Source organism: Adiantum capillus-veneris, chromosome 18, assembly GCF_014529385.1.
Source record: "Adiantum capillus-veneris isolate H3 chromosome 18, ASM1452938v2, whole genome shotgun sequence".
Lineage (NCBI taxonomy): Eukaryota > Viridiplantae > Streptophyta > Polypodiopsida > Polypodiales > Pteridaceae > Adiantum > Adiantum capillus-veneris.
This window is the reverse complement of record NC_140948.1, coordinates 64,911,669-64,934,875: the sequence shown is the minus strand read 5'-3', so window position 1 is coordinate 64,934,875 and position 23,207 is coordinate 64,911,669. Positions and strand designations below refer to the sequence as shown.

Sequence of the window (23,207 nt, the reverse complement as noted above, 5' to 3'; positions counted from 1 at the left end):
TTTCTCAAGTGCAGGCACAGATGCAAGAGATTCGGGAAAAGGAGACTCTCTCAGTCTCTTCTTCTCCAAAGCATGACACACAGGATTTGCATGATGATAAGCATGATGGTTTGAATGATAATGACAAGCATGAAGAATTGCATGACAATGACCAGCATGATGATCAAGATGTGATTTCTCACAAGCATGATGATTTGTATGACCACGATGTGATTGTTCACAAGGATGATGTGTTAGTGGATACTTTTTCTAGCGAAGCTAACCTCATTGCAAATTCGATCAATCACGCAGAACCGATCTTGGCTTTCGAGTCTAGGTCCACAGAACCCCCACAAGAAGACTCGATAGATCCCGAAGAACCGATCTTGGCTCTCAAGCCTAGGTCCAAAGAACCCCCTCAGGAAGAACCGATCTTGGCTCTCGAGCCTAGCTCCAGAGAACCCTCACAGGAAGTATTATGTGTTCGCATGATTAGTCAACACGCATTGTACAAGTGTTTCATTCGTTATCGTTTCCTGTATTTTAGTCAACGTCTTTATGTGATCCCTTTTCCTAGGCATGACATATTGTATGTTGAGCACATTTCACTCATGGATGAGCACAGATGTATGCGGATTATTCATGAAAAGCTGAAAAGTATGCATTCAAGGAAGTCACATTCCATGTCTCTTCTTTGGCATGACACAATCGTAGAAAGAGCACAAGAAAGATCGAGAATCAAGCATTGGCATTTCCATTATGATTTGCCACAATTGATTGATTTAGATCAAAAACACAAGATTCGATCTCATTGTTTGCGTGTGTGTGGTGAATGGTTGGGCACTCCGTCTATTTGTTCATCTACATTGCATGCACAGTCTTTTAGGAAGACCAGATTTTTTCCAGTCACCTTACATGGAATAGGTATGTTCATGTTTTTGTGTTGGAAGTGGTTTCAGGAATTTTCAGCATTGGAGATTCTTGAAGAAGATGGACCTACGTCCATAGACAAAGTTGAAGCATTGAAGGAGCTACCAATGACTTTGTGTCGCTTTCGGCGCGGCCAAAAGAAGCAAGCATTGCAGACCTTTATGACGTTCAAGTATCGCATGACCCACACATCAGAGTGGGCCGGCAAAGAGTACTTTCCAAGATTCCGGATGTTGTTGGCGATCTCCTTCGACGCCATACAGTTCAGTACCAGTACCTCACTTTGAAAAGGAGGGGATGTCACGTGACACATCCAACCCTATGTGTCCGTGGACAAGCTACAACGCGACCAGGGTTCAGTCGGTCAAGTCAATCTAGAATAGAAAGTGATCTGGCACTTTTGTGAGTCTGTTCGCGGATCGTGCATGCCCAGACACTTAGAGTAGATGCATATCCTCTGGTTGCACACAGCATTACCATCAGAATCTATTAGTAGCATTTTTACAGTGTATAGACCTATTTTCCCTATTTTTGACATTTTTCACTTATTATTTTTAAGTGACTTTTGTTGGAAAGTAGGTAAGGCAATTCTGCTAAGATATAAAATCAAACCAGAGCTAGCACATAGGCAACTTCTCAGCAAGACAAACCCCCGCTAGAATAGGAAGTGATCTGGCACTTTTGTGAGTATTCGCAGATCGTGCATGTCTAGAAACTTAGAGTGGATGCATATCCTCTGGTTGCACACAGCATTACCATCAGAATCCATCAGTAGTGCATAGACCTATTTTTCCTATTTTTGACATTTCACTTATTATTCTTAAGTGACTTTTGTCGGAAAGTAGGTAGGGCAATTTCGCTAAGATAATATAAAAGCAAACCAAAGCTAGCACTTTCTGGCAGAAGAGGCAGCAGGAGCACCTTTGCTGAACAGGTAACTTCTCAGCAAGACAAACCCCCGCCACAACTCTAGCGTTTTTAGCATTGCAGAAGGCCTAGCGTTTTTGCATCAGATCAGCCAGCGTTTTTGCACTTGCAGATTCACGGTGACAGTAGACAACAGATCAGCCCTAGCGTTAGCAGATTCCCCCACAATAGCAGATCAGCCCTAGCGTTAGCAGATTTCCACCGCAAAACCCCAAATCAGCCTAGCGTTTTTGGATCAGCCAAAGACCTAGCGTTTTTGCAAATTTTCGCGACAAAAGCAGCACAAGCACCAGCGTTTTCAGTTTTCAGTAGTCAGATCCCGCAGCAGAACCCCCGAACCTCGCAGATCTCACCTTCCCGCAGCAGATCCTCGCCGCACAGTCAGATCCCCCAAGGTTTACAGTTTCAGCCCGGAAAACGCAGATTTCAGCATCTGCGTTTTCAACGCGTCGTCGTCGTACCGTCGTCATCGACATCGTCACCGACATAGAGTCAGAATTCAACAGATACGAGATTTGCAGATTTCAGCCATTAGCATTTTCAGATTTCAGCCCGTCTTGTCGTCGTCCTCATCGTCATCGACAAGTCCAAGCATTGTAGAGATTTGTGCAATCATAAGTAGACCGCTCTCGCCATAGAGAGTGGGGCCTTCGGAGGAGGGTTTTGACAACATTCTGGTGTCGTATTCTTCTCTCTCTATCTCTCAGTCTCATGCACTTCCATTCACAATGTCCATTCACTTTGTTTGTGTCCATTGCACTCTCTCACTAAAGGACGGAAGGCTCTCCCTTCCCTAAGTAAAAGGAACCTTGAGCACAATTCGTAAGTTCAACATTCACTTCCGTTGCACCTTCCATCAAGTAAACTAATCCCATATTGCGATCATGTCTATAGAAATTTTCGTGTGCGAGAATCACTCGCCTCAAGCATTATCATGTGCGAGAAATCTTTTGCCTCAAGCATTGTCGTGTGCGAGAATCATTCGCCTCAAGCACTATCCTATGCGAGAAATCTTTCGCCTCAAGCACTGTCATGTGCGAGAAATCTTTCCCCAAGGTCCCAATCCATCACCAAGTTCATATTGAACAGAGTGGTTTAATCATTCATTCGATTGAATCAGTCGTGATCCATGATTCGTTATCAGGTTCATTCGGGAGCTGTCACTACTCCAAAATCATCATCATCTCATTCTTAATTCTGCTCTTTGTCCAAAATTAACAAATTCTTTCATAAAACATTAGTTTTATTCAAAATTTAAAATCATCTTCCAAAAAGTCTTGTTTCATAAAATTGATAAAGCAAAATAATGCTAGTTCATCAAAAATCTGTTCCGGAACGAGTATCGCCTCGTCTTGTTGTCCTTCAATCTGCCAGTCATCCTGATTCTTGTGCCTTTTTGGGGAACTGTGTAGCGATATATCCTTGTCCTCCAATATTCATCTCTTTCGCCTTCTATCACTGAAGGTCGCCTATCTCATCGTCGATTGTTTCTGCTATGACTTATTGAAGGTTCATTTGATGGGTAAGTCAAGCTATCCGAATGTATAGCAAACCCCCGCTTCACATGTCCCATCAATTGTTGTATAGACTCGTACTTCCTTTCGAGACAGTAGTCTCGAATTTCTTTAAAAAGCCCACAACAAAAACGTTCAATCTGCTCCTTAAAACTGATCTTCTTAAAGGATAAAACAGATAGAAAAAATTCCCAAAATCTTTCACAATAAGAATCAATAGATTCTGTCATGACCATCCGAGCATGATTCCAGTCAATAATCAAGTCTCATTCGTATTCTTTTGTGGGCCATGAAGAAATAAAGAGCTCTTAAATTTCAACCACTTAGTCGGCGCTTGTTTCCTTAGCAACAGAGTGGACCACCATGTCCGTGCATTGCCTTTCAGAAAGGATGCTGCCTCTGACAAACTGTTGACGTCTCAAGCCCCGAAGAACGGAGCCTCAACCCTAGAAGAAGCAACATAAGAAGAAGTAGCAGCAACATAAGAAGCAGAAGCAATTGATGACGTGGCAAATCTGTACGGACAGCCCGGATTTCGCGCTGACTGTTGACGAGGCAGACTGTACGAATTTCCGAAAATTGCACTAACATGCTGACGTGGAAGTTGTACGGAATTCCGTGATTTGCGTTGGTAGCTTTTTGGCATTGCTTTTGAACCAGAAGCTTTTGAGTTTGAAGGCTTTTCATGTAAACTGTTTTTGGGGCCTAGGGCCTTTAAATATGAGGCCATGAGCTCATTCTCTAGCATGTTTCTTGGAGAAGGTGCAGAGTCTGAAGTACCGGTTTGTACTATGTCGATACAATATAAAGAAATACCGAAAGGGGTACCAAGGTTTGGGGCCAATACTCTCTGGGGTGGAATTCCGTCACTCCGTGTCGCGTGTGCTCTCTCTTTTAGTTCAGTTGCTATTGAAGTGCTAAAAGTCTGTTCAGTCTGTTCTTTTCTATTGGCACGTGGTGCCCGTTGTTAGGAAATAAGACGTAGCTAAATAGATAATTGAGTAGATTACTTAATGGAGAGAGACAGATTTATATACACGAGATTGTAGAGTAGAGAGAGAGAGAGAGAGAGAGAGTACACACGATATACGTGGTTCACCCAATGTGGGCTACGTCCACGGGAAAGTAGCCACTCAATGGCTTTAGTACTTCAAAACAAGAAGTAGTTTACAAAGTGATTATACCCTTAATGGAGCTCCCGCCTTGCTTCACTCTCACCACCTCACACTCACCTTGTTGCATCAACTTCACACTATGAAATGTGTGTAGAAATGGCCTCCTTTTATAGGCCAAAAGGGCTGCCCTCTCTTATGAGAGACAGCCATGTGTAGCCGCCCTTGTGCGAATAAGTCCAAATCGAACCCTCCAATCCGCCAATGTGTGGCCGCCCTTGAGAAGACAAGTCCGCTTTTGAATTCAGCCATCGGCCATTGACTTCCGACCACCGGCCATCGGCCATTGACTACCGGCCACCGGCCAACCGACCGGTTGTTTTTCGACCACTTTCCGGCCGCCGTCCGGCCATAATATTCCGGCGAAAAAGAATATTCCGGTGAAAAAAAAAGTCTCGGGGGCCTTCGTCCCCGAGGCCTTTAGAGTTGCCCCTGATTCTTGCCCGTGAAAATTTTGGTTTCCGGTGAGTGATTTTCCTTTACGCACGATGGCTTCTCCTCATAATGGGGGCCTTACAAATGTGCGCTTTTACCACAGAAAATTACAAGGGTAAATCAGGCTCCATACTTAACACCCGTCTTGTGACACAGCCCGTCTGATCTTGGAGTGCTTTGTATAACGGCCTCCAGAAAATGCTATGTCAAACTGTTGGACAAAGGCTAAAGCCTTGGGAGCATCTCGAAACCCTGAAAAGTGCTCAAACTTTCCTATCTGTCCTCCCTCTTTGAATTCTTTGGGCTTTTTGCCCTTGTCATCGAGGAAATCATATTGATTGGCTCTGTAAAAATGCTTTCTTTTTGCATAAAATATGTCATCTTTCCGTCGTTTCTTGCCCTTCCTGTTCTCATCACTCGAGTCAGAAGAAGATGATGTGTCCGAGCTTTCAAAAGATGAGGATTAATCGGGCAATCCTTCAAAGCATATATGCTTCTTCTATAGAAAAAGCATCAACTAACACATCATCCTTGTGAATATTCACATCTTGTTCATGCAATTCATCATGCTTGTCTTTTTCATCCAAATCATCATGCAAATCATTATCATTCAAATCATCATGCAAATCCTGTGTGTCATGCTGGGGAGAAAAAGAGACTGAGAGAGTCTCTTTCTCCTGAATCTTGTCAATCTTGTTCTGCAGATTAGCAATGAGAGATGGAGAATGAGCAATGTCCTCTCCGTGAATGACAATAGGAGAATCACTTTTGGCATTGAGAGTTATAGTGTTAGTCAGAAAATCCATGAGAGCGTCATTATCACGAAACCATCGAATGCCCAAAATCATATCACATCCTGAGAGAGGAGAAACAACAAATCTTCTAGTAAAGGCAGTCTGTCTAATTGCAAACAACACATCAAAGCATTCCTCGGTGATGAGAGCGTCCATACCAGGACGAAAGCCAGAGACCTCGATAGGAGATCTCGGACTAACTTCGAGGCGGACTCTCTCAACAAGAGAGGAATAATCACATCATGCATACTACCTGGGTCAAACAATATGACAAAACGGTGCCCCGACGTACGACCATAACATTTAATGAGAGAATCATCAATGGGAGGGTCCTAAGAAACATTGGGCACAATCGTCTTATCATTGATTGCATTGACAGATGTAGTGGGTGCTGTGGGTTCTCCTCTGCGAGAGCAATCGCTACCGCCTTGTTGAGATCGATTGGATCGAATACCTCGACATCGTACTTGATATACTCGTCCAATCCAAAGAGAAAAGCCTCTTTGCGCTCATCATCCGACATGCGAAGTTGGGTACCTAGCTGCAAAACACAATCAGAGAAAGACATAACCGGCATACCATTTTGCTTGAGAGCGCGCCAATCGTCTTTCAATGTGCGAGGTACTGAGGTGGCATAAACCGCGCCTTGAGATTGTCTTGGAAATCAGCCCAACTAAAAGCGAGGGGCGTGAAATCGTCGGCTGCCTCGAGGTGCACGGCTAGCTGTGCCTCTTGCCATGCGTGGTACCAATTAATGGCATCACCGGCAAGGTACATAGCTACCGTCAAAACTTTGCTATTGCTTGTCTTCTTAGTTGTCGCAAAATAAGCATTAAATTGATGCAACCAAGAATGAATAACAGTAGCATCCATCTTACCGTCATACTTACTGGAAATCAACTTTTTTGTTTTACTGGATGGTTGGAATCCGCGTCGTGGCTTGCGCCACTTGACGAACTCCCATGATCTTTGGGCGGTTCGGTCTTCGAGGCTAGGACTTGGGCAATCAATTCTTGAGTGCGTAGCTCTCGTCGAGCTTCACGCTCAGCCTCCAAAGCCAATCTATGAGCAGCAGGATCGGCCTCCAATGCTGCGTTTCGTGCTGCCGCTTCTTCCTTCCTTAGTTCTTTTCTTTCTTTTCTTGCGTCGCGCTCGCGTTGGAGAAGGATCTTCTCTTCACCCGAGTTCTATCCTTTTCTGCGGGCGCACCCCTTGGCGGCCTTGCGCTCACACCAAGGTTGCTTTTTCCCACCTCACGTCCATTGGCCGGCCGCTAAGTGCACGGTCCGCTCTCAATGAGTGAAAAGAGACACAAGGGGAGGCTTGACAAGCCCTTCTTTCTTGGGATTCCTGTCACTCTTCAACAAAACACGATTAAGAATCGCCACGCCCAGGTAAAAATGGGTTCGTACGATCGCAAAAGCAAAAAAATTCTTGTGGTTCTCGTGGTTCTTTCCTTGAGTAATGCAGAACACTTCCAAAGCTCTGATACCAATGTTAAGTGCAGCGGAATGAATGTTGTATTTTCTCAATATTAGTGATCTTTATTGCTCAAGGTTCCTTTTAGTTCTTAGGGAAAGAGAGAGCTTTCCGTCTTATGGAGAGTGTTATGATCACGAACAAAGTGAGTGGATATTGTGCATGCAAATGAATGAGACTGAGAGAAGGAGAGAGAAAAGATACGACACCGAGAGGTTGTAAAACCCTCCTACGAAGGCCCCACTCTCGTCGGCGAGTGGTCTACTTTGATTGCACAAAGGTGTACAATGCATATGAAATGGACTGATGCAATGGGACTATGCCGATGACGACGACGGTGGTGACGACGACGACTTGGTGGCTGAAATCTGCAATCTTTCTATTGCTGTCCAAAAACGCTATGGGCTGAAATCTGCGAATCTTCTATCTGCTGAATTCTGACTCTATGTCGGTGATGATGTCGATGACGACGATGCGACGACGACGCGCTGAAAACGCAGATGTTGAAATCTGTGTTTTCCGGGCTGAAACTGTAAACCTTGCGGAAACTAACCATGTGGCGAGGAACTGCTGCGGGAAGGTGAGATCTGCAAGGTTCGGGACTTGATCTGCGGGTACTAAGGGCTGAAAACTGAAAACGCTGATGTTCTTTGACCTTCCGTCGCGGAGAATCTGCAAAACGCTAGGGTTTGTAGCAGATGCAAAAACGCTAGGCTGATCTATTGTCTGCTGTAGTCGCCGGGGCTGATCTGCTGTGCAAAACACCAAGGCTGGTTCTTCATGCAAAAACGCTAGGCTGATGGATCTGCTCCAAAAACGCTAGGCCTCTTGGGGGGGTTCTGCTGAGAAGTTGCCTGTTGAGCATGTGCTCCTGCTGCCTCTTCTGCCAGAAAGTGTGAACTTTGGTTTGCTTATATATTAACTTAGCAAAATTGCCCTACCTACTTTTGTAGAAAAGTCACTTAAAAATAATAAGTGAAAATCCCAATAAATAGGAAAATAGGCTAAATGCATTGGAAAATTCCCCTAACTGATGCGAATGGATTCTGATGGGAATTTCGATGATCATGCTGTGTGCAACCGGAGGATATGCATCTATGCTAAGTGACTGGGCATGCACGGTCTACGAATAGACTCACAAAAGTGCCAGATCACTGCTATTCTAAACTGATCGGACTGACTGAACCCTACTATGGTGTAGACTGTCCACGGACACATAGGGTTGGGATGTGTCACGTGACAAGCGGGATATTCCATTCGGGATGGCTACTTAATGAGGAAAACAATGTTGTGCGTTACACAGCCGTTGAGGGAAAAGGTTATGACTGAATGCCACTGTCCACCTTTTACAGGTCACCGCGGCATTGCTACCACCTTGAAAGGGGTAGAGAGATACTTCTTTTGGCCGACACTCAAGAAGGATGTGGATGAGTTTGTGAGCAGGTGCTTGGTATGCGAGAAGGTCAAGTTTGACAGGCATAAAGCACAGGGATTGTTACAGCCTTTGTCCATACCCACCCGCCCCTGGGAAAGTATTGCAATGGATTTTATTTTTGATCTCCCGAGAACACAGAGTGGTCACGATGGTATCTGGACTGTTATTGACAGGTTTAGCAAGCAAGCTCATTTCATTCCAGTGAAGAAAACAGTCAAGCCGGATCACTTAGCAAGATTGTTTGTGGCCCAAATCTTCAGATTACATGGCATGCCCGAGACGATTGTCTCCGACACGGACCCCAGATTTACAAGTTTGTTTTGGAAGGCAATTTGGGAGAACATTGGCACGCGGTTGCAGTTCTCGTCATCTTTTCACCCACAAAGACTGATGGGCAATCTAAGATTTGCCAATTCAGTGGTTCTAGATTTATTGAAGTCTTACATCTCAAATCAGAAGACTCAATGGGAAAAGTATTTACCTTTGGTGGAATTTCCCTACAATAACACAATACACTCTTCGCCGGGGAAGGCACCATTTGAGATTATTGAAGGGCACGAAAGATAAAATTTTTGAAGGCGATGAGTACACGCACGACTTGGACATGGCTTTTGCCAAGGTCCGCGAGGCTTTGCAGAAATCTCAAGAAAGACAGAAAGAGGCAGTAGATCGCCATCGTCGTGATTTGAAATTGAAGGAGGACGATTGGGTGCTCTTACGTTTTGAAAAGGCACGCCTGAGAAAGAAAAAGGAAAAGGAGAGGCTTTTTCCAAAGCTTAGTATGCGATACTACGGACCTTTCCAGATCTCCGAAAAGATAAATGATGTCTCCTTTCAACTAAAGCTGCCTGAAACTTGGAGGATTCACAATGCTTTTCATGGGAGTCTCCAAAGGATTTTTAAAGGCGATGTGCCCGAAGATGGGGAGCCTGATCAGCAACCCGAAGTGGAAGAAAACGAGAAGATCCTTGTTCCAAAACAGATATTGGCACATTAAGACAATGATAAGGCGGTTCTTGGTTAAATTCAAGAACTATCATGCATTGGATGCGAAGTGGATGGAGGAGGACCTAGCAGATACTCCTTAGATTGTGAAACTTTACCTTGAGCTTTTAATTTAGCATAGTCTATTCCAATTGGAACCCGGAATTCAGCTTGGCCGCAAATCTAGTGCAGTGGGTATGCACAAGAGGGGAGTTACTCCGCTCCTTTGTCAACAGATGCCACGAATTTTGAATACTAGAGTCATTGATGTCTCTTTGAGCTTCAGGGATACTGAGAGCTGACAGTATTCTGCTGTAATGACTTTATGAAATGACATTCCCGATAATATGATACTGATTTGTTCTTGACTTGTTTAAGTGCAGGAATTGATGGACGAAATGACTGCAACATTTTGGTCTGAATGATCTCAATAGACATGGTTGCAATAGGGATTAGTCAATCGGGCATCTATGAGATCCTGAGTGGATCTAGATGCGGTTGCTAATTGCATTGCCAATAAATCATGGTCTGAGATCCAAATGAATGTTAAATATGATTAGTCATGTGATGTCTTGTAATGTCAAGTGATGTCCTATGATATCGTGTGATGTGACTGCCGATTGGTACATGTGCTAGATGCGTGTTCCTAGTGCGTTAGTACTACCAGTCAGTGTCTGCTAAGACAGTGTTTTCTGTCTGTTTTGCAGGCGTAATCAAGGGCGATTACAATGCTTTCAAGAGAGGGGTATGTCACAAACTGGTGACATGGCTGCCCTTGGTACACACATACTCTAGCTAGGGCTGGCTGAACTGTCGACTGCAGTGACACGTGACACAACACCGTACGGACAGGCCCGCCTTTTGCGACGCAGTTCACGGATTCCGTACAGCCTTGCTGACGTGGCAGAATTGCGTACGGAAGAGCTAGCTGCTTTTTGGCTATACTGTTTGCCTTGCTTTTCCTACGCATATTAGCAAGAGAGAGAGAGAGAGAATCCTTAATTGCTTTATTTTTGCCAAGTAGTGGCTTGAGAGAGAAAAAGCAAAAAGAAGTGCTTTATTTGTAAGCTTTTGATTTTCAGCTTTTGGGGCTCTGCTTTTGGCATCCCTTGTAAAACTCTTTAAATAAGTGGGCAAGCCTCCCACTCTATAGAGCATCTAGACGGAGAGTCTAGAGAGTGAGAGCCTCCCACTTGCTTGTACTTTGCAACAGATTAATACAAAAAGAAATACCGAAAGGGACGCCAATCTTTGGAGCCAATATCTCTAGGCACGGAACTTCGTCAGGCCAGTGTCGAATCAATTGTGAACTATGAACTGTTTGAAGTGATTTCTTGTGGTGTCGTGATAGATTCTTGACTTGGAGTGTCCAAGTCTATTACAAATTTACTGTTTATGGGCAGAAATCAAAGGGTTTATGAAACCGGTCCGTAGGGCGGTAGGCTTTGGCTTTCACCCGAAATTCTTTACTTTACTTTACTTTAGACACACAAAGAAAGAGAGTACTTTGCAAAGGGAACCTGCGACGGGAATTAACACTTAAATACACACACAGCTCGGAAGCTAGAATGCTCCGAGCAGACGCCGACAACCTATAGGCCCCAAAATTGGCGCCCCTTTCGGTACTTCTTTATACTTTGAGAGGGTAAATTACAAAGTAGAGTCCTGGGAATCCTTCACCTGTATCCAGCTAGATACCATCTGTTTTGGCAAAATTTCGGTAGCATAACAGCCCCAAAACTTGCGTGAAACCAATTCCCCTGCTAGAACTCACTTCCACTGGCATATACCCTCTGATTCCTGCCCAAAAACGGTAAATTCAGCACGCTGTATTTACTGGTTTTTGTCCTCTTTTCAGGACCAAACAGTCCCCTAACTGTCCTCTGCCAATGGGGCACGATTCCCAAGAGTTACGGCGTTCGTATGGCTGAAAAACAGTCAATTTACAACGCATACACAACGCTGAAAACGCACATGTACGGTGAGGTTATGACCCTCATCAGTGCATGCTTTGGAGTAGCAGCTAGCTACCCATGTTCTTGCTCAAGGAGCCTCTTGCCTCTGCACAAAAGCATGAAACCACACAGCTGTACATCAATCAAATGAAGAGCCCTCTTGTGGGGCATCACATAACTGCACGTAGGGGGGAGAGAGAGAGAGCAGTGTGTAGTGTGCAAGGCATCGCTTCTAGCACCACATTGTACATGAGAGGGAAAGAAAGCACTCCATAGCTCTTAACCTGTGATGACAGGTTCTCAATGAAGCATCCCCCCAGCATAAATCGAGCGCCCCCTCTTCTGCCCTTGACCTGCAATGCATCTGTGAACAAATAGATGCAAAAGGGGAAGATTTCCATGGCTGTCAAAACCTGTGTATCGCTGAAAACGCAGCAAAACAGCCCTGTAAACATGCATCAGATGCCTTCCAATGCTGAAAATGAGCTCCTTGGACCTAAGTAAAGTCATGGGAAGCTCAAAAATAGAGAGAAATGGCTGAAAATCAGAGTTATCAGCCTCCAAAACTGCTCCAAAAAGTCAATTACGAGTTCTGTTCTCCTAGACTTGGTAAATTGGCCAAAAAGTGCCACTTGGCACTCATACATGCAATTTCCCCACATTGGGCTTCCTGCTTAAAAATCTCTCAACTAGTTCATCAATTGACTTTACAGCAGAGTAATAAAATGTTCCCCTTGTCATTCTGAAGCTAATGACGCGAACAGATTTCGTGGCCCAAAATAGCAGTTCCCTAAATTTTAGGGGATGCTTCCGTTGGGCTCTCATTGGTCATCTAACCATCAATGCCCATTGGGACCGCATCCAAAATGCAATGTAACCAAGCTATCGGGTACTTTGCTTTGGTGACCCCACCTTGACATTGTACCTTTATTGAGTTCACTTCCTAGTATCCACCAACTTGCTAAGTGCGACGGGGGGACCTACATGATCTTGAATTGAGCCTAGACATCCTTTTACTTTACGAGTTCCAGTGCCGACCAACTTCCCGTCTGCGGGTGAAACTACGGGTGAAACTACGGGTGAAACTACCATTCACATTGGCCATACAATGTCTGACCATTTGCAACTTCAAAAAGAGGGTCTCAAAAATTAAACAAAAATCATTGGAAAGAAACCAACAACTAAGGTTAGCAGTTGCCACGTCCTCATGACATACCCCCCTCTTGAAATCGCAAACGTCCTCGATTGCATACCATAAATACATGCCACTGATGATCTTGTGTTGTTAGCACTCTTTTATCATCGCATGTATCCCCAAGAAAGGTCGTAACACATAGATACAAATGACTTAATGAGACCTTCATACTTTTGTCATTTCCATCTATTACACTGAATTTATATGTACATATGATGTGCTAGCTCTATCATTATCCCTCCTTTGCACACGTTGGGTTGGGGCATAAGTAGGCTGTAACCCAAAGACCTCAAAGTAAAGCTGCAATACATTTGGTGACTCTGACAGTTCATGCTCTTCCATCCACTTTCGATCCATAGGTGGATAGTTCTTGAACTTCACCACATAGCATCTTGCAATGTCACGTGACACATCCAACCCTATGTGTCCGTGGACAAGCTACTTCATAACAAGGGTTCCGTCAGTCCAGTCAATCTAGATTAGCAAGTGTTCTAGCACTTTTGTGAGTCTATTCGCAGACCGTGCATGCCCAGGCACTTAGTGTAGATGCATACCCTCTGGTTGCACACAGCATGATCATAAGCATTCCCGTCAGAATCCATCAGAATCCTTCAAGGGAATTTTCCGGTGCATTTAGCCTATTTTCCCTATCTTTGACATTTTTCACTTATTATTTTAAGTGACTTTTTTTGGGAACTGAGTAGGGCAAATTGGGTAAGATAATATATAAGCAAACCAAGGCTAGCACTATTTGGCAGAAGAGCAAGGAGAACACACGCCACCGGCAGCACACAGGCCACCGACAGCAGGTTCCCCTCTCTCTCAGCAAGACCAACCCTTGGGCGATTCACTCTCAAGCAAGACTTTCCCTTTGCTGGCGTTTTTCAGCAAATGCTCATCGCCATCATCAACCTCAACCTAGCGTTTTCAGCAGGGATCCATCGCCACAAATCCCCCCCCCCCCCCCCCCTTTTGCTAGCATTTCCATCAGCAGGACTTCATCGCCAAAGGACTACAATACCTAGCATTTTCAGCAGGCAGTTACCGCTCTTTGCCTAGCGATTTCAGCAGTATACAGCAGCAAATCAGCGACCTAATCATCAAGGATTCAGCCATACCAGATCAGCCAAACCAGCGTTTTTTTGGAGTCCTTTCACAGCTGCAAATCAGTGTTTTTATGGGCAGCAAAACAGCGTTTTTCAGCAGCAGCAGATTTCAGCCTCCGGCGTTTTTGGACAGCGGGACAAGAGCACTCATTTTCAGCCCTTAGATCGGTCTCGTCATCCCTGTCGTCGACATCGACCTAGCCTAGACTTGGATCAGTCGCATGCATCCACTTTGTACCAGTTTGTGCAATCAATAGTAGACCACTCTCGCCAACGAGTGGGCCCTTCGGAGGAGGGTTTTACAAACGACTCTGGTGTCGTATTCTCTTCTCTCTCTATCTCTCAGTCTCATACACTTTCATGCATAGTGTCCATTCACTTTGTTAGTGATCATTGCACTCTCTCATTAAGAACGAAAGGCTCTCCCTTCCCTAAGAACAAAAGGAACTTTGAGCACATTATGGAGCACTCATCTTGAGAAAAGTACAACATTCATTCCGCTGCACCTTGCATTGGTATCAGAGCTTTGGCAGTGTTCTGTATCACTGAAGGAAAGAACCACAAGAATCACAAGATTTTTTTTTCCTTGTTGCGGTCGCACGAACCCAAGTTCGCTTGGGCATGTCGATTCCTAATCGTGTTTTTGAAGAGTGACAGGAATCCCAGGAAAGAAGGGCTTGTCCAGCCTCCCCTTGTGTCTCTTTTCACTCATTGAGAGCGGATCGTGCACTTAGCGGCCGGCCAATCGACGTGGGGTGGGAAAAAGCAACCTTGGTGTGAGCGCAAGGCCGCCAAGGGGTGCGCCCGCGGGAAAGAGCAGAACTCGGGTGAAGAGAAGATCCTTCTCTAACACAGATTGCAAGCAAAAGAAGACCCTCAAGAACCCAAGAACCCAAGACCCGCAAAAACCCAAGTTTCTCGTGAACTTAAGTACCAAAGATCATAGTGCATCGTCATCACCCGAAGCGGAATGGATACTTCACATACAGGTGATGAGCATGAGCGAGGCGACAAAGAATTTTTCCCACCGGGTGGTTTTTCCAACCCTCTTCCTTCTCCATCTACGCCACGAGTTGTACCAAATCCTATGGAGGCGATCGTCAAGTCGATGTTGGACATGATGACACGACAAGAAGCGACTCGCATGGACAAAGAACGTGAGCGCGATGAACGCAAAGAAAGAAAAGCAGACAGAAAAGCGGCTATAGAGGATGAGCGTGAGCAAATGCGCTTGGAAGCCGAAGCAAGACGAGCGGCCTTCGGGGCCGATCGAGAGATTCAAAGGGACCTTCGCACTCAAGAATTGGTTCGACAAGTTCTTGCCTCGAAGTCCGAACCAGCCAAAGAAGTTGGTAGTTCCTTGAGTGGCGCAAGCCGGGATGCGGACTCCAACAACCCAGTCACAAAGAAGTTGACTTTCAATAAGTATGATGGTAAGATGGATGCTGCGGTTATTTATTCTTGGTTGCATCAATTTAATGCTTATTTTGCGACAACTAAGAAGACAGGGAATAGCAAGGTTTTGACGGCAGCTATGTACCTTGCCGGTGATGCCATCAATTGGTACCACACATGGCAAGAGGCACAGTTAGCCGCTCACCTAGAGGAAGCCGACGAATTCACGCCCCTTTCCTTTAGTTGGGCTGATTTCCAAGACAAGCTCAAGGCGCGGTTTATGCCACCTCAGTACCTCGCACGATTGAAGGACAATTGGCGCGCTCTCAAGCAAAATGGTATGCCGGTTATATCTTTCTCTAATCGTGTTTTGCAGCTCGGCACTCAATTACGCAAATCGGATGCGGAGCGCAAGGAGGCATTCCTTTATGGATTGGACGAGTATACAAGTATGATGTGGAGGTACTTGATCCAATCAATCTCAACAAGGCGGTAGCGATTGCTCTCGCCCAAGAGATGAAGCACAACAAGGGGAAGCCTAAGGAAAACAAGACTTCTCAAGGAACCCCTCAGAATTCATAAAATACGCAGAATGGTAAGAACGGTAAGAATGATAAGAATGGTAACTCTTCTAACCCATCTTCCTCTAATTCTTCGGAAAAGAACTCTAACAATGAATCTAAGGGTAAACTAAAGCACCTGCAAAACCTAAGCTAACCCCATATGAAAAAGCTGCACAAGGAATTATAGGAGGTTATATCACGGCTAAAGAACAAGTGATTTATACTAAAGAAGGTAGATGTTATCAATGTCATGTCAAGGGTCATATTAAGAAGGTTTGTCCTAAGACAACCCCACCTAAGGAACCAAAGGCACCCACAACAACCACAAGCACTTTAATGAACCAAGCTGAATCTTCTCATGTCTCTGAATCACACATTGATGAGTCTCTCATGAAGTGTTATGGTCATGTAAAGGGTCAGCGTTTTATCATGTTGTTTGATCCAAGCAATATGTGTGATATGATTAGTGCCTCTCTTGTTGAGAGAGCCCGCCTAGAGGTTAGTCAAAAATCTCCTCTCGAGGTTTCTGGCTTCGCTCCTGGTATGATCACAAAAGAGTGCTTTGATGTGATGTTTACCGTTCAACAAGCTGCTTTCCGTAGGAAATTTGTTGTGACTCCTCTCTCAGGATGTGATATGCTTTTGGGCATAAGATGGTTTCGTGAGCATAACCCTTTCATTCATTGGGAGGCTAACACTCTCACATTAAATGCCAAAACTAACTCTCCCCTCATCATTCGTGCTGAGGAGGGCTTGCATTCTTTGCCTCTCATTTCTCATGTGCAGGTAAAGCGTGAATTACGACGAGAAGCACAAGCAGCATTCATCTATGCTTCTCCAGTTTCCCAGAGCATTCAGGCTCCAACTAAGTATTCAGATTTGTTCACCAAGTTTTAAGCATCTCTTTTTGCAGGATGATCTTCCACCCCGTCTCCCACCTGAGCGGCCGGAGGATCATCGCATCGAGCTTATGGAGGGGACACAGCTTGTCAGTAAGGCTCCCTACCGTTTGAACAAGACACAGGAGGAAGAGTTAGAGCGACAACTCACGGAGGTGGTGGCTACAGGATTCATACATCCTAGTGTAAGTCCTTTTGCTGCTTCTATTTTGTTTGTTCGCAAGAAGGATGGTTCGTCTCGTTTGTGTGTTAATTACAAGGCATTGAACAAGATGACCGTCAAGAACAAGTTTCCGATGCCTCGCATTGAGTATATCCTTGATAGGCTCAATGGGGCAAAGGTTTTCAGCAAGGTCGATCTCAAGAGTAGATACCATCAGGTACGGGTATTCAAAGGCGACATCTTCAAGACCTCTTTTCGCACTGAGCGAGGGCAATGGGAGTATATTGTTATGCCTTTTGGATTGACAGGTGCTGTGGGTACATTTTATCGTCACATGGTAGGTCGTTTCGGCGACATGGTCGGTATATGTGTGTTTATCTTTTTGGATGACATTCTCATTTTTTATGCATCATGGGAACAACACGAAAGGAATGTCGAAAGGGTACTAACCCGTTTGAATGAATGTCAGTTGTACATTGTAGCTAAGAAGTCTGAATTTTTCCTTACTGAAGTCACTTATTTGGGTTATATCATTTCTGCAGACGGCGTCAAGCTAGATCCCGCGAAGGTGGAACAGGTTCATAATTAGGATTTGCATAAAACTGCATATGATGTGCGTTCTTTTCTTGGTTTATGTCAAGCATATAGTTCGCACATAGAGAATTTTGCACGCATTGCTGCACCTATGACTGATGTTTTGAAAGGGGTAAAGACTCGCCGTCAGTGCATAGACTTGCCCGAAGCAGCCATTGAGACTTTCGCAACTCTCAAGGTTGCGGTGACAGAAGCACCGTGTCTTATCCTTGCCTCTTGGGATGATCCCTTTGAGGTATGGACGGATGCGAGCAATGTCGCCATAGGCGCTATGCTTCAGCAGCATGGTCGTCCTGTAGCTTTCCTTAGCCGGAAGCTCAATAGTGCGGAAAAGAATTATTCAATTTATGATAAAGAACTTTTGTCTGTCATTCACTCTCTTAAGCATTGGAAGCATTTTCTTTATGGAAGAGAGTTTACAGTTTGCACAAATCATCAAGCCTTCAAGTGGCTCCAGTCTATGCCTAGTGCACATTGGAGTGATCGCCAGGCACCGTGGTCACAATTTTTTGAGCACTTTGGAGGTTTGATTGAGTATGTGCCTGGAAAATCTAACCCTGTTGTTGCAGATGCGTTGAGTCGCAAAGGACAGATTTTGGCTCTTGAATGATCCACTTTTTCTATTCCGGGTGTGTCTTTCGAGAGCATGAAGAATCAATATGCGGATTCCGAGTTTGGTAAGCATTGGTTGCAGGCTCTTCCTTCCCAAGGGCCAAGCAACTATCTCATTTGTGATGGTTTGTTGTTTTTTCGTCAACGTTTATGTGTGTTGCCCTCTCTCAGACCAACCATATTACATGATGCACATGATTCTCTCACGGGTGGGCACAGGGGAATGAACACCACTTTGGAAAAAATAGAAAGATTCTTTTATTGGCCTAAAATGCGAAAGGATGTGTTTCGTTATGTCACACAATGCACTATATGTCAAAAGGTAAAAGCTCCTCGGGGTAAGCAACAAGGCCTTGCTTCCACTGCCTATTCCCGATGGACCTTTTCAAGATATTTCCATGGATTTTGTGACTAACCTTCCACCAAGTTTGCATTTAAGGAGCACTCAATGTTTGACAATTGTCGATTGTTTCAGCAAGTTTTGCATGTTGATACTTTGTAAAGCCACAGTTACTGCACAAGATGTAGCATGGTTGTTCATTAAACATTGGTACCCCCTCTCTGGTTTGCCAAAATCAATTGTTTCAGATAGGGATGTTAAGTTCACGTCCAATTTTTGGCGCGCACTCTTTGAAAATTTTGGCACTAAGTTGAATTTTTCATCGGCTTTTCGTCCACAGTCAGATGGTCAAATAGAGATTTACAATCAATTGCCTTTTGATGTTTTAAAGTCATAAGTGCATGAACGGCAGTCTCAGTGGGAGCTCTATCTCTCATTGATCTAGGCTATTCTGAATGACTCTTTTTCTTCTGCCATTGGTCGAACTCCGTATGAGGCAACTTTTGGCCGTCCGTTCCAATCACTTTTGACTCGCTCGATCAGTCAAATGCCTGATGCCAATGCTGAAAGTCATCTCCAAGAGCAATCATGATCTAATGATAGCCACTTTTAAAGATTGATGTTCTACTGAAACAAGTAGAACATTGTAATCCATCAAGTACATCATTGACCTTGGGTATTGGAAACCTACTCTAGATCGTAGTCTTATTAAGAGCCCTGTAATCAATACACATCATACAAGATCCTTAGATATATAAAGTGTATCATCTTCTATCATCTGAAACTTATTCCAAGCAGTCAAACCTTTGCTTCGTACTTTGGTGTAACCATAGAGATGAAAAGAATTTCTTAAACCCCACCCACTTGCGAGGTGTACGATAGGTGTATTAGTTACTCTTTGGTCATTAGCTGATAACCGAGAGCCAGCATAGAAATAAAATAACTTGCCTTCTATTGATTCCCACCCTCAAATAGGTGTATTAGTTATTCTTCGGTCATTAGCTGATGACAAAGAGAGCCAGCATAGAAATGAAATAACTTCCCTTAGCCGAGAAAATATTACAAAGAAATGAATTCGTGGAGCTTACAAATCAGCATGCAACCTACATCAAAATGTTGCATACACAAACAATAAACATTTGTTGAACTAGTTACTTCCCATTTAACCTTTGGTAACTTTGTAAGAACAATTATTATGCAAAACTTATAAAGCACCAACGTAAATAAAGCACAGAAGTACAACTTTTACTGAAAAAAATACCAAGCAAAAGGATAAGGAAGAGAGAACTACCAATGCCTCATGCAGCCATTCTGCAGGTACACCGAGCTCCTTTTCAATAAATGCTTGCTGAATCTCATTTGTACTCCACACTTCACAATACTGATTCAAAATCTCTTTCACGACCTTCTCATGCAAACTGGGATAGTCAACAGTTGGAGGCATGTGGAGGGCAACATACAGAGCCCAGTGGCACTCACCAACAGAAAGCAGTTGGGATACAAAATTCATGTCCAAAATATGCAGCTGTGTAGGTGCAAGAACTTTTATAGATTCAAGAATGGTATGCTGAAGCCAAGCCATCCTGTGATCCAAAGGATCGTATGTTGATGAAGAGGAAGAAAACATCCTTGAAACATCTACAACATTTTGCCCCTGACTTGCATGTAGAAGCATTAAGTAATAAGCTGTGTCATACAGAGCTGATCCATGTACACTTGAAGAGGCCCCTTCTTCTACATACATCGGAACTGGTAATGGTGCCGCACCTTGTTCGATGAGGAAACTGTAAGCCTTAATAATGTCTGGGATATGTGTGTTAGGAGCAAGATGATACCACATAAGCAGTCCCAGAAAGCGTTTCCAATCGATTGAACGGTCTTCCAATGCTCCTTCGATGTCCCCGGAAAGCAGCTTGTATATCAGGATCATGTCCCTCTCTATCAAGCTGAAATCTAGACCTTCTTTCTCCCAGACATCCAGCTGACAAGCAATGTCTCTACGGGTAGCCATGGAGCTTCCTCCTTGACTTACTAAGCAAGCCAAGCGAACATTCCCTTGCAATGCTGCCAGTTGAACTCCTTCATCTAACTGCCTACCTGTCAAGTGAGAAAACAGCACCTTCAAGTGGTCTTTAGCATCTAAATCTCTCATTTCGTCCTGAATAGCAAGCCTAACACTGTCTTGAAGCCACCTGCTAAAATCTGCTCTCCTGACTAAAGCAGCTACTCCTGGCTCTAAACCTGGACTAAAGGCTTTGACATCATCAAGCGTCTCTAGGTCTTCATCATCTTGCACTTTGTGTTCTTCGTTTACAGACTTTTCTGAAAAAAGCACACTCAATAGGTGCCATGCCATGACTTGATGACGTAACACAAGGAGTTGAGAAGAAGACAAGCCTTCTACAGCATGTTGTTTAACAAGAAGATCTTCATACTTGTCACATAGACCCAGAAGTTCGACTCTGTTACATTGAACAAAACGTAATTTGATTTTAGCTGATTGGTCATCCATCCCGTTTACAACCCTGCTCAGAGACATATGAAGGTTTAGAGGAGAGAGAAATTGCAGTTCAATCAACTCGTCCCTAACCTTCCCTTCATTATCCCTTACACAAGCATCTAAAGCTACCTTTTCTACTTGTACCATTGAGGACATCGTCAGTCCCTCTACTCCAACTGGATTTCCTGAATGAACCAAGAGTCCATGTGGGCCCCAACCCACACGAAAGGAGCGCCCTAAAAACAGTGCAGCATCCACAATATCTCCAGATCGCCCATACATACAAGATGTTGAATCCAAGTTAATTTCAAACCCAATTTTGGGCTTCTTCAAGGCAGACATCTCATTTTTTCTCTCTATTGACAACAACATTCTGGAATGATTGATCAGTGAGCCTTCCTGCTCTGATTGCAAACTCAAATGTCTGCCTTTAGGGCTTGGGGAGTGACTTGACGTATGTTTCCAAGAAGCTTGTGGACTGATTTTCATGATGTGCTTTGAAAAAATAACTGATTTGGGAGACTCCTCCCTAGATAAAGGTTGATCTTTTTTCCAACCAGGACTGCTCGTTAAGCCAACAGCAGCGGGTGTCCCAGGACTTCTACCCTTACTTCTTGGCTTGAATGAAACCCTTTCAGAAAACTTTGGCAAAGCAGGGATGTCAGCCTCCTCTTCAGAAGAGAAAAACAGCATTTTCATCTGCTGCATCTTCAGAGGATCGAGCCTTAGATGTTGAGGGAGTGAGTGAGCTAGTGCACTTTGAGGGCCACCATAACGTAAGTCCTGCATTGGAGAAGCTTCTGCTTCTATCTCCTCTGAGCCATCCTCCAACCTTTCGGATTGCCAAAGAACAACTTTTCCTGAACTTTTATCCAAATCAGCTGGCATGGCATCATGCACAGCTTCAGCATTGCTTGGTGGAGCGTTGGTATCATCCATGGGCTCGTCATCATCATCAGAATCATCAAGAGCAAACCTACTGAAATGCTCGACCTGGAACCTCCATTCCTGTTTGCAGATGTTGTAGGATATAAACTTTGCCCCTTGAGCTTCTATTTTTCTTTTCAAAGTTTCTATAAAGCTCTCCAATTCTGGACCATTATAGATAAGTTCCCCGGTCACCTTGCTTTTGCACTGAACTCTAAGTAAAGTAACCTCTGCAGGTTTATTGAGACCGTACCCAATACAAGGTTTGGTGTTTTCGTTAGGGTAAACAATCACCTCCTGATGTCTAAAACATACAATGCTATCAAGATCCAGCCATCGCACATCTGTCTCTCCTAAAAACTTAATGGATCCATAACCCTTGTGTCCGATCACAAATCCATTGATCCTGCTGCAAAAGCCCGGTTGTGCACATTCCAAAGCTCCAAGCTCATTTAATGCAGGTATTGTGAAATAATGTGGGCATTGAAGCTTTGGAAGAAGACTTTGTTTCTGTGATGTATTTTTCAAACAGGAAAAGGGAGGATCAAGCGCCGTAAGGCTGGCAGCCTTGTACCAGCACAGTTCATCCATATCTTTATCGGAGACACAGAGTCCCACCATCTTCACCTGTCTGTTGGACTTCCCATAAGCTGATCTTTGCTGCACTTGGATGCTTAGAGATGCTGCATTTTGGGTCGAGAAAGGAGATGATGCCGAGCTCGGCTACGTGATGAGCTCAGTAAACCCTAGAGCTCTGGTCAGAGAAACTATGAATCACCTAGCAAGCGCTTCCATGGTTGCAGAAACCGCACCTCGAAGCAGTTGAGAAGCTGAGAAGAGGGAGGATCCTCGTCGCGCTGAGACATAGAAACTGCGCGGTAGCTCATTTGAAAAGCGTGCTTGCTTGAAACACAGAAGTTCTCAAGATTCTAAAGAAGATGCTAATATCAGAAATATGAGAAGATTTTGGTATTGAGCGTTGGACCTTATGTTAAGTATTTTGGGTGTTGGCCGTCACTAACTTGACGATTGCGGCACTGCTTGATGAGAGAGAGAGAGAGAGAGAATTGCTTACAGAGAATTGCCTGAGACGAGAGCGATCGGGAAGAGTTTGTTGCTGTCAGCTTTTTTAAAGTGCGTGCTATTTTTACTGCAACAAGCATGGCTCCAAAGAATAGCATCTTAAAATAGCTTCAAAAAGCCTAAAAGTTGTGTACAACATTTCATAGGCACCACGCCTATATCACTGCAAACAGTGCCAACAAGCTTGTGAACAACTCACAAGAGTGCCTGAGGGGGGGGGGTGTGT

The 23,207-nt window shown here is 44.3% G+C and overlaps 1 protein-coding gene across 2 annotated transcripts in view; it reads right to left on the bottom strand.

Annotated features, from left to right (window-relative positions):
* SAR3 (SUPPRESSOR OF AUXIN RESISTANCE 3) overlaps positions 1-22,843 on the bottom strand; it is a 42,835-nt gene extending 19,992 nt beyond the window's left edge. Inside the window, exon 1 of one of the 2 annotated variants that reach the window (XM_086488730.1) lies at positions 19,763-22,843. In XM_086488730.1, the coding sequence (XP_086344856.1) occupies positions 19,763-22,519 (2,757 nt within the window). In that variant the 5' untranslated portion in view covers positions 22,520-22,843. The remainder of the gene's footprint in view (positions 1-19,762) is intronic. The other variant, XM_086488728.1, reaches the window with a different exon arrangement.
* Between the last annotated feature and the right edge of the window lie 364 nt (positions 22,844-23,207).